Source organism: Prionailurus viverrinus, chromosome A1, assembly GCF_022837055.1.
Source record: "Prionailurus viverrinus isolate Anna chromosome A1, UM_Priviv_1.0, whole genome shotgun sequence".
Classification (NCBI taxonomy): domain Eukaryota; kingdom Metazoa; phylum Chordata; class Mammalia; order Carnivora; family Felidae; genus Prionailurus; species Prionailurus viverrinus.
The window spans coordinates 8826874-8842607 of NC_062561.1; the positions used below are offsets into that span (position 1 = coordinate 8826874).

Below are 15734 nucleotides of genomic sequence, written 5' to 3' on the forward strand. Positions count from 1 at the left end.
TTTCATCCTTGAGGTAGGTTAACAGGTTCTTTGGAGGTGCTGTAATCAAAGTCAAAGGAGGTTAATCAAGAAAGAACATTCACAAGACCCTGATGATATTCATGCTAGAGATCTGGTACAATTTTTAGCTTCAACTCCCTTTTTGGAAATGTTTGCTTTGGGAGCACATTCTAACCGAATGAAGAGACTTTCTTTGAAGGCCTACATTTTTGGTATCTCTAATGCGAAGAGAATTGATATAGCACACCTTTTCTAGTTATTATTAGTAACAATAAAATCATAACAAATGTAGCTATTTCTGGTGACTCAACCCAGATTACAAAGTCAGCATATCTTCAGGTACCTCTCTGTTTCATGTCATAGAATACATACGATCTGAAAACAACTCAGGGGCCGTGTGGTTACAAATGGTGTCCTTTGCCCTTAATAGTACCTCACGTGGGACTTTTCGTCTTGTTCCTTCTAGCGATGCACACAGTGGAACAAAAAAAACTTGGAAACCTTAAGTTTTGGTGTTGATCTCATTACAAAAAAAAAAAAAAAATGTTTCACATTAAGCTTTCTGCTCGTTACTTATTCGGTAGCCGACCACGTACATCTGGACAGAAGGGTACGTGTAAGGAGACAGTTGGTAAAGTTAGCATTCGCCCGTCAGAAGAAGGTGGTGTGGATGTTTTCGTGCTCAAAAATCTCACACTAGTGATAGTAATTAACGGTGTGTAATAATACATAACAGCGGATTACCATGCAGGGCATAGACGTGCAAAGAAGGGGTTGTAGGTTGATGTATAAACGGTGCAGTAGAGTGAAAAGCGAGCTTTGTGATTTGAATGTGATGCAAATGAATGAGTCGGACTTGGCTTTGTAATTTTTTTTTCTATGCTTCTATAATGAGAAAATTATCTCCTTAAGGGCTAGACTCATAAATATTTGCTTAATATGATTCATTAATTAAACATGTCACGGGGGCTTATCTGGCGTAAAACTAGGGGACTCTCGGTATCCGTTTTGTTTTTTTTTCAGAATGAAAGTGCCCTTGTGAAAGAAAAAGAGCTGTCAGTCGAACTTGCAAACGTCAGGGATGAAGTTGGTAAGTAGGGCATGGAAAATGAGGAACGCCAAGAATGTCTTTTCCTGATACCTGTGAATGTGCATCAAAAGCAGTTACGTCTCACGTAATCAGCCAGGGCAGAGCTGCCTGGAAAAATGAAGCATCTCACCCAGCACAGTGGTGCGTTGGTGTGGCCTTGCAGGGAGCCATAATTTTTACAGCTCTGTTGTCACAAAGACAGCTTCATAACAGTTCGCTAATCCGGCCTCGACTCCGCTCTTCGCAGATGGCGGCACACACATCCGTCTGCGTTGTGAGCCGTGACCACAGCCCCTCCGTCTCGGTACCCCCGGGCAGGCAGAGCTCCCAAGGAAGCAGCACAGCTTTGCTGGGTAACACGAGGCGCTCTCTGCACTAGATCTCTGCAGACATTCCAAGGCTTCCTGCCACCATAGGCCTCGCCATGAAACACTCTGTGATATAGAACAAGACCAGAAACACAAGCCTGGGTGGATTAAATATGCTGGGGTCTGTGTTGAAATTCCCACTCACCTTTGGCCGATAAAATGGCAGAGCTCAGTCTGAACATGGAGACCTGGCAAGTGATGGGATGATCCCCAGACCGGGGGGGTGTCATGGAGACGGATGGGCTTCCACACTCTAGGCCAAAGATCAGAGCACATATTCTCCACGTTCCAATTTCTCGATCTCAGTTCTCTCTTGAGGTTCCGTTACTGTGTTTCCTCAGGAATCAGTCAGCAAAGGGAACGTCAGCCTGGCCTATTCCCCCCCGGCCTGCTGTCTTCTCTTTACAATGAGTGTATCTCCTCCATCCGTTGTGGTCCTGGGGGCAGCCTGCCAAGTGCCGGTGGGGCTCCCTCCATGAGTGAGGGGACTTGGACGGTCCCAGCCATCCTTGGCAGGTGGCACAGCTCCTTTCCTTCCTGCCAGCCACGCAGAGAGGCTGTGGCTGGTCCTTCCGGCAAATAGCCGTGCAAATAGGCATGGAAGCTGAAGACCAGACTTCCCTGGGGAACATGGGTGCCGAGGATGTGCAGTGAACTGCAGAGTGATTTCCAGACACGGTACCCCCATCACCCCTCTCTGTTTTTTCCTTTTTGTTTAACTGAGTTGTTGGGTTTCTTTTCCTTCCCTGCAAGTTTTGTGACTTCTTTCGTCACTGAGGTAGGTCAACAGTGGGCTTTTCTCCCCTCTAAGGCCCCTGGGGGAAAGCAGTAAATAATGGTCCCTCCTTCCCAGCCTCACCTGTGAGTGGTCCGGAGCAGCAAGGTGGCCCCGTGCCCCTGGCCATCCCTGGATGAGGAACCCAGTGCATGAACCCAGGTGTAGGTTTCCCGAGAGAGGTCTGCCAAGAGCAGCAATGGCAGAACTTACAGAGGAGCTCTTGGGAAGCCGAGGGCCACGAGTGTGCATGAAATGGTTGGGTTTTTAAGCTGGGGTTGTTTTTTTTTTTTTTTTTTTTTTTTTTTTTGAGAGAGCACAAATGGGCATGCAGGCAGAGGGAGAGGGAGACAGAATCTTAAGCAGGCTCCGTGCTCAGTGTGGAGCCCAATGTGGGGCTTGATCTCATGTCTGTGAGATCATGATCTGAACTGAAATCAAGTGTCAGATGCTTAACTGACTGAGCCACCCAGGCATCCCAAATGGATGAGTTTTTAGATTGTTCTGAGAGTGAATGGTTCTGAGCATGGACTTTGCGGGCCAATGACACGGGTTCAGGTAGGGCCAGTTGGCTAACCTCTCTGTCCCTCAGGTGTCCTTTCATAAAAAGGAAAGTCGGTTAAAGAAGATAATGCTGATAACGCAGCCCGAGGAGGAGACTCTCCTAGTAAGGTGTGTAGCACCTTGAATCAGAAAATAGAGGACAGAATCTTCCATTGTAGCCTGAATTCCTCCCCGGAGGGATGTCTGCACCCCCGCGGGCAAGCTTTGGATCTGGGGTGTGCACCCTGACCGAACTAGATAGGGCATGCCAAATCCAACCCCGCTTCCCTCGGCCCTTTCCTGAAGCTTCTGAACGCAGCAGGAACCACGCAAGGATTGCGCTGAGTTTTTGTGTTTCGGTGTTATTTGAGGTCTGCATTAGTGTTAAGAATAGAACCAGAAGTCATCTGCCAAATGAATAAACCGCGGGGTGAGGGGAGAGGGCGGAAGGCCTTGGTAGCCCCAGGGCCGGGGCCATGACACCCAGCACTGATCCCAGCGGATGTTTTAGCAGCGAGCACCTGAGCCACTGCAGAGCCTGTGTTTGGGAGAAGGTGGACACTACACTGTGGGGATCTACTATTAACTGTAAAGGCCACAAGTTCTGCCCGGCTTAGCTTGGCCGGCAAGGAACACCCTTAAAGGGAAAAGAGAATTAAGCTTATAAAGCTGACTTTTGAGTGATCGTCTAGAAAGAGAGATGGGCGATCCTATCTCCTTCCCAGCATCCCTACCCTCATTTAGACCCCTGTCAGCGGAGTCAGATGAGGGCTTCCGGAGCTGGGAGCTATGAGGGGCTGTGAGGGGCGTGGTGGGGGGTGGGGGGAGCTAGAATTTCCACATGTGAACTCAGACATGGAAGAGGAAGACGCTGCAAAAATCAGAAGGGTTTAGCAGCATTTACTGTATATCCCCAGAACAGGGCTGGCCTGTTCCCCAAATCTAAAACCTACTGCTCAAACTTTTCATATGTGTTAAAATGCTGCCCTGGAATCTACCCGTATCTGCTGGTAGGCAGCCATCCGTTGTTTACATCCTTGCTGTGAAGAAATGCAATCAAAGGCTTCTAGCATCTAGCCAGAATCACCTTGACCGCGGGTTCTCAGCCCTGGTGCATATTAGAATCACCTGCAGTGCTCTTTAAATTAACGGTTCCCAGGACCTCTCAGGCAACAGAATCAAAATATTTGAGGTTGGGGCCTAGGCTTTTCTTCTTCTTCTTTATAAGTGTTTGTTCATTTTTGAGAGAAGAGAGCATGAGCGAGGGAGGGGCAGAGAGAGGGGGACAGAGGATCTGAAGCGGGCTCTGTGCTGACAACAGCCAGCCCGATGCGGGGCTTGAACTCACGAACCATGAGATCATGACCTGAGCTGAAGTCGGACACTCAACGGACTGGAGCCACTAGGCTTTTTTTAAAATTTAATTCCCAGATGTTCATGAAGTACAGTGAAATTTGAGAACCAATGAACTACATTGAAGGAGTGAGGATTTCGATTTGGGTCAAGGACAGGGAGGGGGCGGTAGGGAATTTGGGGTAGGTGTGGGAGGATGGGGTCCCCTAGTCGAGTGCTGTGGGCAGCCTGAGGGCCTCGGGAGAGAAGCCCAGGAGGGGAGGGGAAAGGGTGCAGAAAGGAAAGATGCAGAGGACATATCCCACCTGCTCTGACATTCCCCATGGAGTTGGCCTGGCTCCCAGAAGAAGGGAAGGAATATCATCTTCCTTCCTTCACCTCGGCCTGTCAGGCTATAGGGCTGTCAGTCTCTGAGTCCGCTCCCAGCTGGGTTAGACGGGCTTTCGGGAACCGACCACAGAAACTAATCCCCTGGTGTATTTGCTGACACACTTCATATTTACAGTACGTTCCCAACTGGGACATGTCTGGTGAAGGAGCTACAGCAGAATCCTGTAGAAGGTGTATTACCCCAGTCAGAGATTTTGATGTGTGTTACCCACGCCAACGGAGGATTCTGATTATAATCATTTTTAAGTAGAACTTGCTGGCAGTTGATTTCAAGGTAAACTCTGGGACCATCTCCTACCGAGCACCTACTGATGCCTGTTGGCCCACTGTGCGTGCACTGGGCCAACAGATGCCGTGACCGTTTTCTGGCATTAACCATTCTGCACATCTGTGGAAGGAACACTATTTTTTTCCCCTCTCCACGTATCAAAAAAACAATTCACAATGGTCATTTAATAGTGATAAAACATTTAACCATGGCGGCACACTAGAATAAGCCACTCCTCTCCTTTGAGCACTTAGATTTGCCCCAGTTTTTTGCTATTATTTGCAGTATTATGCAAATTACTTTTTTCCTCTTGTGTCATTTTCTTGGAAATCTAGTCTCAGAGTGTGGACAGATTTTGGATAGAAATCCACATTTGTTCTAAATTCATCTGTATGTGAAAGATCCTTGATTTTTACTCTATAAATCAAGATACAAGATGATGGTGGATTTAATCTCAGTGTAGATAAAGAAGAAATTCCATCACTACTCCTCTCTCCCTTCCTCCCTTCCCATCCCTTTCTCCCTCCCTCTCTCTCTCTCTCTCTCTCTCTCACACACACACACACACACACACACACACACACACACACACACACCTGAGAAGAGACACGTAATACCCAATTATGTACCAGGGTGCAGTTTGAGATAGAGCATTTTGTGGTCCAGGAGTCGAGTCCTTGGGGAGTGGCTAAAATTGCCATCATCTGTGTTACACCATATGTGGATGTGGAGACAGGGACCTCTGGTCATCCTCTTGAAAGCTTCTCATGCTTGAGTCACCCTTCAGGGAGGATGACTCTTACCTTGTGTTTGGAGTTGGCCTTAATTGGGTCTGTCCTTGGAAAAGCCAAGCTACAATGATTGTGGGATGAAGGGCATTTTAGGTCCCCAGGGGACCAGAAACCACCACATCCACGGGGAGGAGGAGTCAAGATGCTAGAAATAGATATAATATTTGATTTTTTAATCACATTTTTAAAAAATTTCCAGAAAATGTACTTCTTAAAATATGACCCTCAACTTTTGGATAGAGTGACATTCTCCAAATTTGGAAGTCAGGTATTGAATTATTGAAGGGTCCTGCTTATATTTGTAAATGCTGAAATGGGTTTATACGACGTTCCTCCTAGATGCAGGTTATTTTCTTTCGAGACCTTAGGCTTCGAGTTGTTGACGACCATCAGGTGGATGTTTATGGTTCTCTGTCCAGCAAAGCTGCCTTATTAGGAACACTGAGCCTTAAAAATGTATGAATTTAAAAAATAGTTAATAATTCATAAATAATAATGTATGAATTTAAATCTGAATTAGATGAGCTCCACCGGAGAAAAAAAACACACGCAGTGCATAGCTGTATCTAAATGGAGCCTTCTGGTTCACACTCCCAGGTGCACTGATGCTCTCCCAGCCAGACCTGTCCCAAGCCAGACACACGCATTTTATCTTTCTGCAAGCCTCAGACTTGTGATGGGCTTTGCTTTTTTCTCTCTCTCGAACTCTTTAAAAAATACTTAACATGAAATAAAGTTTTAAGACAGCGAGCGGCGTTTAACAAGGCAATCATTCTGGCAGAGTTTCTCAGGTATTATACAGAAAGCTAAATTATTAAATCCACATTTTGAGTATTGAAATCAAATATTGTTGAAAGCAAATCACATTCAGCTTATTGAAACAAAGCAAAAAAAACCCCAAAAACCTGGATATTTTCTATAATATCCAAAAAGAGATACTAAAGAATTCTGAGAACTTTGAGATATGTGTGTATATATATATATATATATATATATATATATATATATATCTGAGAACTTTTATATATATATATATCTAAGTTTGTGACAGTAAGCACTAAATTGTTATTTATTATGCTCTTAAGTTCCTCACTAGAATAAAATGTTCAATTTCATCTCATTTATAACTAGCAACACACACATACATATACACACCACTGGAAGGGTATTTGTGAGATGATTTTACCTTTCAAGGTTATATATAAAATGGCTTCTAGTTTTATGACCATAAGACCTTATATTTATATAGTGCTTGTACTTGCCAAGCTCTGTTATATGATATGTCTTATTTATTTATTCAGATGACTGAATGAAGTAGGTGTTGGTATCTTTATTTTATAGGAAACTGGGGTTCTGAAGGATTAAGGGACTCCCCTAAGTGCATACAGCTGGTTTGGGCAGAGCCAAGTCTTAGGCCCAAACCTGAAATTCTACATACAGTGTGTAAGTTTACCATGGCTTCCCCACCCCCACCACCATTTCTTTTTTTTTTTTTTCTTTTTTTTTTTGGTAATTTCTAATTTGAAAAATCAGGTAAAGTAGCTGCTTCTCCCAATTCCGTACTTTCCCACAAAACCATGATAGACGTTAGGATGAATCTGTCTAAACATGGATGACAGTGTAATTAATTACATAACACAGTGTGATGGTAATTGGCCCTAGGCTATATCCGTTAGGATTGAGTTCAGGACAAATAACAGATTCCGCCCCCGCCCCCCAAATTATAACTTAATCAAAGCAGAGTTTTATTTCTCTCATGTAAAAGTCAGGAGGTGGGCCCCCAGGGACAGGTATGGCTTTGCTCTACAACGTCTGCAGGGCGCCAGGCCTCTTACAGCTGATCATCCTACCGCCTCAAGATGGTGGCCCTTCCTTCACGGCCCAGTGTGGTGTTTGGTGCTACAGTCACCATATCTCTATTCCAGGTAGCAGGAAGGAGGAAGGAACGGACAAAGAAACCGAGAGAGTGGGTCAGCTCTCTTTGGGGGAAAGTCCCAGGATTTACACTTCGGTTTATATCTCATTGGCCAGAACGAAGTTCCAAGGCAAACCTTGCCATGACACAGACTGGGAAATGTGCTCCTTATTTTTTCTTGGTGACCTTGCCCAAATATTATTCTATCACTACGAAAGAAGGGGAGAGTGTATATTGAGGGTTGTTAGCCAGCCTGTGCTACGGGGCCCCCATTGCCTCCGTCAATAAGATGGAGAGAACAGTCCTGTCACAGCAGGCGAGTGAGAACAGAGGAATCTAGCAGAGTATTTGGCAGAATAGTGGGGGCTCAGTGTGTTATAATTACCTTACATGTCAGATTGGATTCTGTCTGCCTTCCTCGCACAGCTTTAAAAAGACCCAAGTCAAAATGCAAAACCAAGAAGATATCTCAGAAAAAATAACTAATCTCGGGATCACAAAAATATAATGCACACTTTCTGATTTATAAAAATATCTCTTCTAAGTACACCAATTAAAAGACGGTTTTGTCAGATTGGATAAAAAGAAAAAAGTAAGGCGCAGCGACGTGCGGCTTAAAAGAAACCTACTTCAAATATAAAGACATACATGACTTAAAAGAAAAACGGGAGGAGCACCTGGGTGGCTCAGTCTGTTGAGCACCTGCGTCTTGATTTTGGTTCAGGTCATGATCCCAGGGTCGTAGGATCAAGCCCTGTGTCTGGCCCCATGCCAAACATGGGGTCTGCTTAGGATTCTCTCTCTCTCTCTCTGTCTCTCTCTCTCTCTCTCTGCCTCTCTCTGTGTCTTTCCCAAAAATAAATAAATAAACTTTAAAAATGAAAGTAAAAGGATGGGGGAAAGAGAGGCTCCGCTAACACCAATGAAGAGAAAATTAGAGTGTTGAAGTATCTATCTTAATATCACACAAAAGTAACCTTCAGACCAGTAGTATTATCAGGAGATAGCGATAAGGGAGTTAGCTCACCAAGAACACATAATAATAGTAAATATCTATGTACTTAACAATAGAGCTTCAAATAACATGCAACCAACATGGATAAAACTGAACGGAGACAGAAACAAATCCACATGTAAGTTTAGAGACTTCCCTCTTCTCTCAGTACCATTAGAACAAGGAGGCAGAAAATCAGTAGGGATACAGAAAACCTGAATAACACCGTCAACCACCTTGACCTAACTGACCTTAATAGCACATTCCATCTGACAAGCAGAATATACGTTCTTTTCAACTTCACATGGAATACTGAGCAACATAGAACGTATTCAAAATGTTAACATAAACAACCTTAACAAGTGGAACCATAAAGAAAACCTTAATGAGTAGAATCGAAACCACGCAAAATGTTCTGGACTATAACTGAAGTAGATTGTGAATCAAACACGAAGATATCCAGGAAAACTCCAAACATTTAGAAATTAAACAGCGTACTTCCAAACAACCCACGGGTCAGAGAGAAAGCCACACAGTAAGTTAGAAAATGTGTTGAACTGAATGAAAATAAAAATCCAACATCTGAAAATCTTTGGGATGCCAAATTCCCTCTGAACCGCAGGGTTGGGATCTTGTTAAATTTGCTTGACAACTTGGAGGAGACCCAGTGTGGGCTGTCAGTGTCCTCAGCTCTCTGGTGGGGAGATGAGTGTATTTGAAAGAAGGTTTGATCTAGTAAATTTAATCTGCTGTCAGAAATTTGAGCATGACCATCTAGCTTCGCATATACTACTTTGTCTGCAAGAGGGACCCCACTCAGCATGACTGGGTTCTGGAATTACACACCCCTCCTATAGGGAGATGATATAAGGTCTGAGCTGGGAAAAATTCAAACCAGTAATGTCAGCTGCCATGGTTAGATTTTATTCCAGTGGATGTCATTATAGTTTTCTATCCCAAACAGGTGCCTTACCGATGCACAGTCTGTTTGTGACTCCCTAAAATGTATACTATTTTATGAATAAAGGTAATTTTCTTTCCTGATATGTGCTAATATTTTTCAATCTGTGGGCATCATCCTCAGCTAAGCTGAACTGACTGACTCGAATAGATCAGGATACCGTAAACGACCCTGTGGGCAAGCGGCTTCTTGAAATTCAGAATCTGCTGTTGCCATGTGTCTGTAAATGTAAAATGTAAGAGAAAGCTAATATTTATAAATCTAATATTTAAGGTGGGGTATGGTTTACAAAGCCCTTTCATTTGTTATTTAATTTGATCCTGACTAGGAGGTAGTAAGGTAGATAATACCACCACTGTTTTAACAATGAGTGAACATTGCCTATACAAAGTAAAAGCAACCCCAATCACATAACTGTGAGGAATAACAGAGCTGGGTCCTCTTGTCTTATCATGATCATAGCACACTGCCTTTGTGTTGTAAGATCTCAACTGATATCGAGGGAAGATAATTTAAAAGACAACAACAACAGAAAAAAAAAAAAACAAGAGAAAGACATGACCTGCTATAGCTTTAACCTGAAAATTGCTGAAGAGCATTTTGCAAAATATGTGTTTTAAATGACAGTCACATACAAATTGGGTGAGCATAATCGCTTCCCACTTGTGAATTTCTCATACATGGACTCTCTCTTCTTTTTCTTTGTATCTTGTTCCTTGGCTCAGGGCTTAGCATGGTCAATGTGGACCATTCACTGCTTCATTTTATGAATTTGACTGCACCCAGGAGAGGTGCCCATTAGCGTGCCAGGAGTAGAAGAGGAATCTGGCGAGGTCTCTGACTTTGGGGAACCCCTGTGCATTGGAAAGACAGACATAAGCAGCTAATTAAAATCCAGTGTAGCAAGTAAGATGCTCGAGGTGTGGGAGCTCAGAACAGGGGTTGTAACCCGGGCAGGGATCCAGGAAAGGCTTTTAGGGGTAAAACAGCTGAGCTGTATTAAAGGAAATGAAGGAGTCAGTGAAGAAGTGATTCTTCCATATACCTAATCAATTATAGGAACAGCATTAATGCCACCATTCACTCGGTCTCTCCTTTGGGAAATGGGAAAAATAGTGAAGACAGTTAGGTTTTCCATGTGGCCATCCCCAAGAAAAGGAATGAGTTTGTGTTTATGAAACTCTTAAAGTTATTTGTGTTTGTTTGGGATATAAAACTCAAGTGATTTGCCTTTCACAGATTTTTTTTTTAACATTTCATTTTTCTTGTCTAGTGCCACGATGAATTCTTCTCATTTATTCAAATAACCGCAAATGTCACCAGGGCAACCTTCAGGTATTCAAGAGTACTGTCAATCTATTTGCTTAATTTGGCAGTTTATTTAAACAAAGTAAGATAGGGGCGCCTGGGTGGCTCAGTCGGTTAAGCGGCCGACTTCGGCTCAGGTCAAGATCTCACGGTCCGTGAGTTCGAGCCCCGCGTCGGGCTCTGTGTTGACGGCTCAGAGCCTGGAGCCTGTTTCAGATTCTGTGTCTCCCTCTCTCTGACCCTCCCCCGTTCATGCTCTGTCTCTGTCTCAAAAATAAATAAACGTTAAAAAAAATTAAAAAAATAAACAAAGTAATATATAAATTGCAGTATATTGCGTACTGATGATTCAGGTCACTCTTTTTGATCAGAATTGCACTTTTTCAGCCAGGTTTTGGGGAAGTTAATTTTGGTGAAGAAGAGGAAAGCCAGACCAATTCAGCCCTGCAAGCAACCATGTAAGGACTTACTAGGTTGCAGTAATAATGAATCAGATCCTGATCTCAGATCTCCTAAACACAACAGTCTTTAAAAAACAAAACAAAACAAAACAAAACAAAACAAAACAAAACAAAACAGGGGTGCCTGGCTGGCTCAGTTGGTTGAGTGTCTGACTCTTGATTTCGGCTCAGATCATGATCCCAGGGTTGTTGGATTAAGCCCCGTGTAGAGCTCCACACTGAGCATAGAGCTTGTTTAAGATTCTCTCTCCCCCCTCCCCCCGCCCTTCTCTCCTACTTGTGCTCTCTCTCTCCCTAAAATAAAATAATAAGTAAGTAAATAAATAACAAAACAAAACAACCAACAACAGCTAGTGATAAGGAATGTGGTCGGAGTTTCGCTAATCAGAATGATGGTTCCAGGCGGAGGGACCCGGCTGGCAGCTGAGTCCGGGCGATTACCTTGGTGGATTTACTTGGCACAGCTTTTTTTGTTTCCTTTGTTAGTACACCAAGAAGGGCTCTGACTTTCAAGGAAGCGCTTTTAACTAAGTTCACTAGAGCTTGATACGAAAACAAAAATGCCAATTTGTCAGTTGACGATGACAAATACATCCCCCCATAGGCAGATCTAGCTAGAAAGCTAAAATTCTAATCAGAACACTGCATGCTGGACCAAACTCGATGTGCTGTAGATAATAATGGCATCTTGGCTGAGATAGCCTTGGGCAGTCATCTCCATGACTTGCGCTTTTCTGGGACCTCAGTTCTTAGAACCTCTTCCCGTGGGAGGAGACGGAGCCTCTTAGCATCCCTTGGGTGTTTGTCTGGACTTTTGCCTCCAGCCACAGTGTGGTACTGGGCTTCCCACTGTACACAGCTATAGGACAGACAAAATATATGAGGCACCTGTTTCCAAACACTGAGCAATAGACGCTACAGACCTGTGGTCCTTGGGAAAAGGGAAGCATACTAAGTGGATCCCACATTAGCCCCAGCTTTCTGCCTGGGGCCACTTCCCAGACCACGGCACAGAGAGGTGCTCCGGGTCACGGCCACCATCTTGCTAAGCTGAACGAGCAGATGCCAAAATTGAAGGGGTTGGAAATTGTGGGGCTGAGCCTGGCGAGGAGTAAGCTGAGCCTGGCGAGCAGTAAGCTGAGCAGAGGAGGGCCCCAGGAATTTGTGCCGGACTTCCCTTGTGTTTTTAGATGAAGGGTAGGCTGTGTGCACAGGGAAGTCTGGCAGAGGACGGCTACTACAGGGCTGGGAGCTGAATGGAGGTACCAGAGGCTGCAGAGTGCTGGGAGACATTGGAGCTCCAGCCCAGAGAGGGTGGGGAGATCTCTTGAGCAATCCATTGATCCCTGAGAACAGCCAGGCGTTAGGAGTAAGGGCCATGACCTAGATGGAGTAAGGGTCTCTCTAGGACCAAAGACAGACTGAAATTGACCCACACTAACAAGAGTGAAACCGAGCCTGACAGAATCAGTGGAGTCTGGTAGTTTATCTGCCGGCAAACAAAGCTCACCATCATCAAGGAAGCTCCTTAGAACATATTATCCATTACGTTGAACATATATATATATATATATTTAAATTAGACATACAAAGAAGCAGGACCCATAATCAAGGAAAATACTAGTCAATAGAAATGGGCATTGAAATAACTCAGGTGTTAGAATTAGCAGATCTAGCAGATAAGAAATTTTAAAAACTATTATAAACGTATTCAAGCATTTCTAGAAAAAGAAGAACGTAATAAGTAATCTGGTAGGGAAACACAACAAAGAAATGAAAACGATAAAAAAGGGCCAAATGGAGGGGCGCCTGGGTGACTCAGTTAAGCATCCGACTTTGGCTCAGGTCATGATCTTACAGCCCATGAGTTTGAGCCCTGCATCAGGCTCTGTGCTGACAGCTCAGAGCTTGGAGCCTGCTTCAGATTCTGTCTCCCTCTCTCTCTGCCCCTCCCCTGCTCATGCTCTGTCTCTCAAAAATAAATGAACATTAAAAAAAAAAAAAAAGAACCAAATGGAAACATTAGAACCCAAACGTATAAGCTCTGAAATGAAAAAGTCACTGGATAGGCCTCACAGCACATTGGAGACTGCAGGAAAAAGGGTCAGTAAATTGAAGAGAATCAGGAGATATTATCCAGTCAGAAGAACAGAGAGAAAGATTGAAACTAGGAACAGAATGTGCATGACAAGTGGGTAACAGGTGTGTAGTTGGATTGGCAAAAGGGAATAGAGAAAGAGAGAAATTGGGAAGAAAAAATACTTGAAGAAATGGTGGGCGTAGACATCCTAAACTTGATTTTAAAGAGCAACCCACAGGGCGCCTGGGTGGCTCAGTCTCTTGAGCGTCCAACTTCGGCTCAGGTCATGATCTCGTGGTCTGTGGGTTCGAGCCTCGCGTCGGGCTCTGTGCTGACAACTCAGAGCCTGATGCCTGCTTTGGATTCTGTGTCTCCCTCTCTCTCTGACCCTCCCCCACTCATGCTCTGTCTCTCTCTCTCTCTCTGTCAAAAAAAAATAAACATAAAAATATATATATTTTATATTGTATATAAACCCACGGACCAAAGAAGCTCACTGAACCCCAGACGGGATCAATACAAATAAATCACACCTAAGCACATACTAGTCAACTACTGAACACCAGGGATAAAAAGAAAATGTTGAAGGCAATCAGATAAAGGCACACATTACATACAGGGGAACGAGGTTATGAACAACAGGTAACCTCATCAGAAACACACAGAGGCCAGAAAGCACTGGACTGACATTTATAAAGTGCCAGAAAAAGGTGGGGGGGAGGGGCAGAAACCCATTCAACCCAGAATTTTATATCCAGATAAATTATCCTTTAAAAATCATAGAAATTTAGGGGCACCTGGGTGGCACAGTCGGTTAAGCGTCCAACTTCAGCCAGGTCACCATCTCGCGGTCCGTGAGTTCGAGCCCCGCGTCAGGCTCTGGGCTGATGGCTCGGAGCCTGGAGCCTGTTTCCGATTCTGTGTCTCCCTCTCTCTCTGCCCCCCTCCCCCCCCCCCCGTTCATGCTCTGTCTCTCTCTGTCCCAAAAATAAATTTAAAAAACGTTGAAAAAAAAATAAAAAATAAATAAAAATCATAGAAATTTGGATGTACACGACTGAAGTCAGGCTATCAAGAGGGTAAATATGTGGAGAAACGTAGAAGACCGTTCATTTCGTTGTTTTTAAACTTTTTATTTTCAAATGTTCAGTTTGATGACGTCTTGCTATGAATACGTTCACAGACTCAAAACGAAATCTAGGACATTTACCCTCCTTCCAGAAAGTTTCTTCATGGCTCTTTCCACTCAGTCCACCCCTCCCCTCTACAGCAACCACTTAGTCATTTCTGTCGGCATAGATTAGTGTTGTTTGCTCTGGGATTTCACACAAATGAGATGAGACATTTTATACCCTACCGTGTCCGGGGGCTTTTGTTCCACACGAGAGATGCACCCACATGGCTGAGTGAATCGGTAGTGTGTCCCTTTCTGTTGTCTGCCGTGTTTCACTTGCAGGAGCACGCCACAACGAATCTGCCCTTTTGTCTGCTGAGGGACATTTGGGTTGTGACTTTTTCGCTCTTACAAATAAGGCTGTTAGGAAGATCCTGGCACGATCTTTGGTTGTCATTCTCTCAGATAAGTTCCTACGTTATAAATTACTGGGTCATAGGACAGATGTGCGTGTAACTTTAGGAGAAAGTGCCAAACAGTTCTCCAAGTGCTTGTGCCATTTTGCACTACACTCAGCAGTGCGTGAGTTCCTATTCCCCCACCACCTGCCAACATTTGATCTTCTTACTAATTCTGAGTGATCCTGTTGTTGTTTGAGTCATTGCAATAGATGGGAAGACTCTCTCATTATGGTCATAATTTCCATTTCCCCATCACCAATGATGTTGAGCACTTTTTGTGCGCTAATTGGCTATTGGGATATCTTTCCTGGGGCGTTGGTTGCCCATTTTGTAGTGAGTTGTCTTCTTACCGAATGGCAGCCACCCCCTTGACCGTTGCACATGGGCCCTCTCAAGGTTACCACAGCCCCCCTGGCCCACCCTCATTTGTGTTTGTGACCTGTCTTCTAAATTGCAGCATTTCCAGGTTGACTCGGGATGGTCTACTGTCATGAATAGGAAAAACGGAACACAGATCTATTGCTAAGATATAAAGCATTTTATTTTTTTTTATTATTATTATTTTTTTTTTTAGATATAAAGCATTTTAAAGTGCTGTCTTCTTCTGCAGTTGTTCCCAGCAGGGGTGAGTTCACAAAGGGCTTCCCCTGTCACGTGGATGTGGTGTCATGGCAGAAATGGCAGTGAGAGGGACCAGAAGGTGCTAGATGGATGTACACGGTGCCTGGGAAAGGCTAAAAGTGTGGGGCTCCTTCTTGACATGTATTCAACATTTGTAGAGTCAGATCAGAGGATAAACTGATTTTTTCTTAATAAAAACTGTTCACCAGAACATCCATCATACGTAATGTAATCCCACTGC

The 15734-nt window shown here is 44.0% G+C and overlaps 1 protein-coding gene across 4 annotated transcripts in view; it reads left to right on the forward strand.

Moving 5' to 3' along the window:
• MTUS2 (microtubule associated scaffold protein 2) overlaps positions 1-15734 on the forward strand; it is a 637113-nt gene that overhangs the window by 576430 nt on the left and 44949 nt on the right. For all 4 annotated transcript variants that reach the window (XM_047860755.1, XM_047860746.1, XM_047860761.1 and 1 more), the window contains one exon: positions 1024-1090. In XM_047860755.1, coding sequence (XP_047716711.1) covers positions 1024-1090 — 67 coding nt within the window. The remainder of the gene's footprint in view (positions 1-1023; positions 1091-15734) is intronic.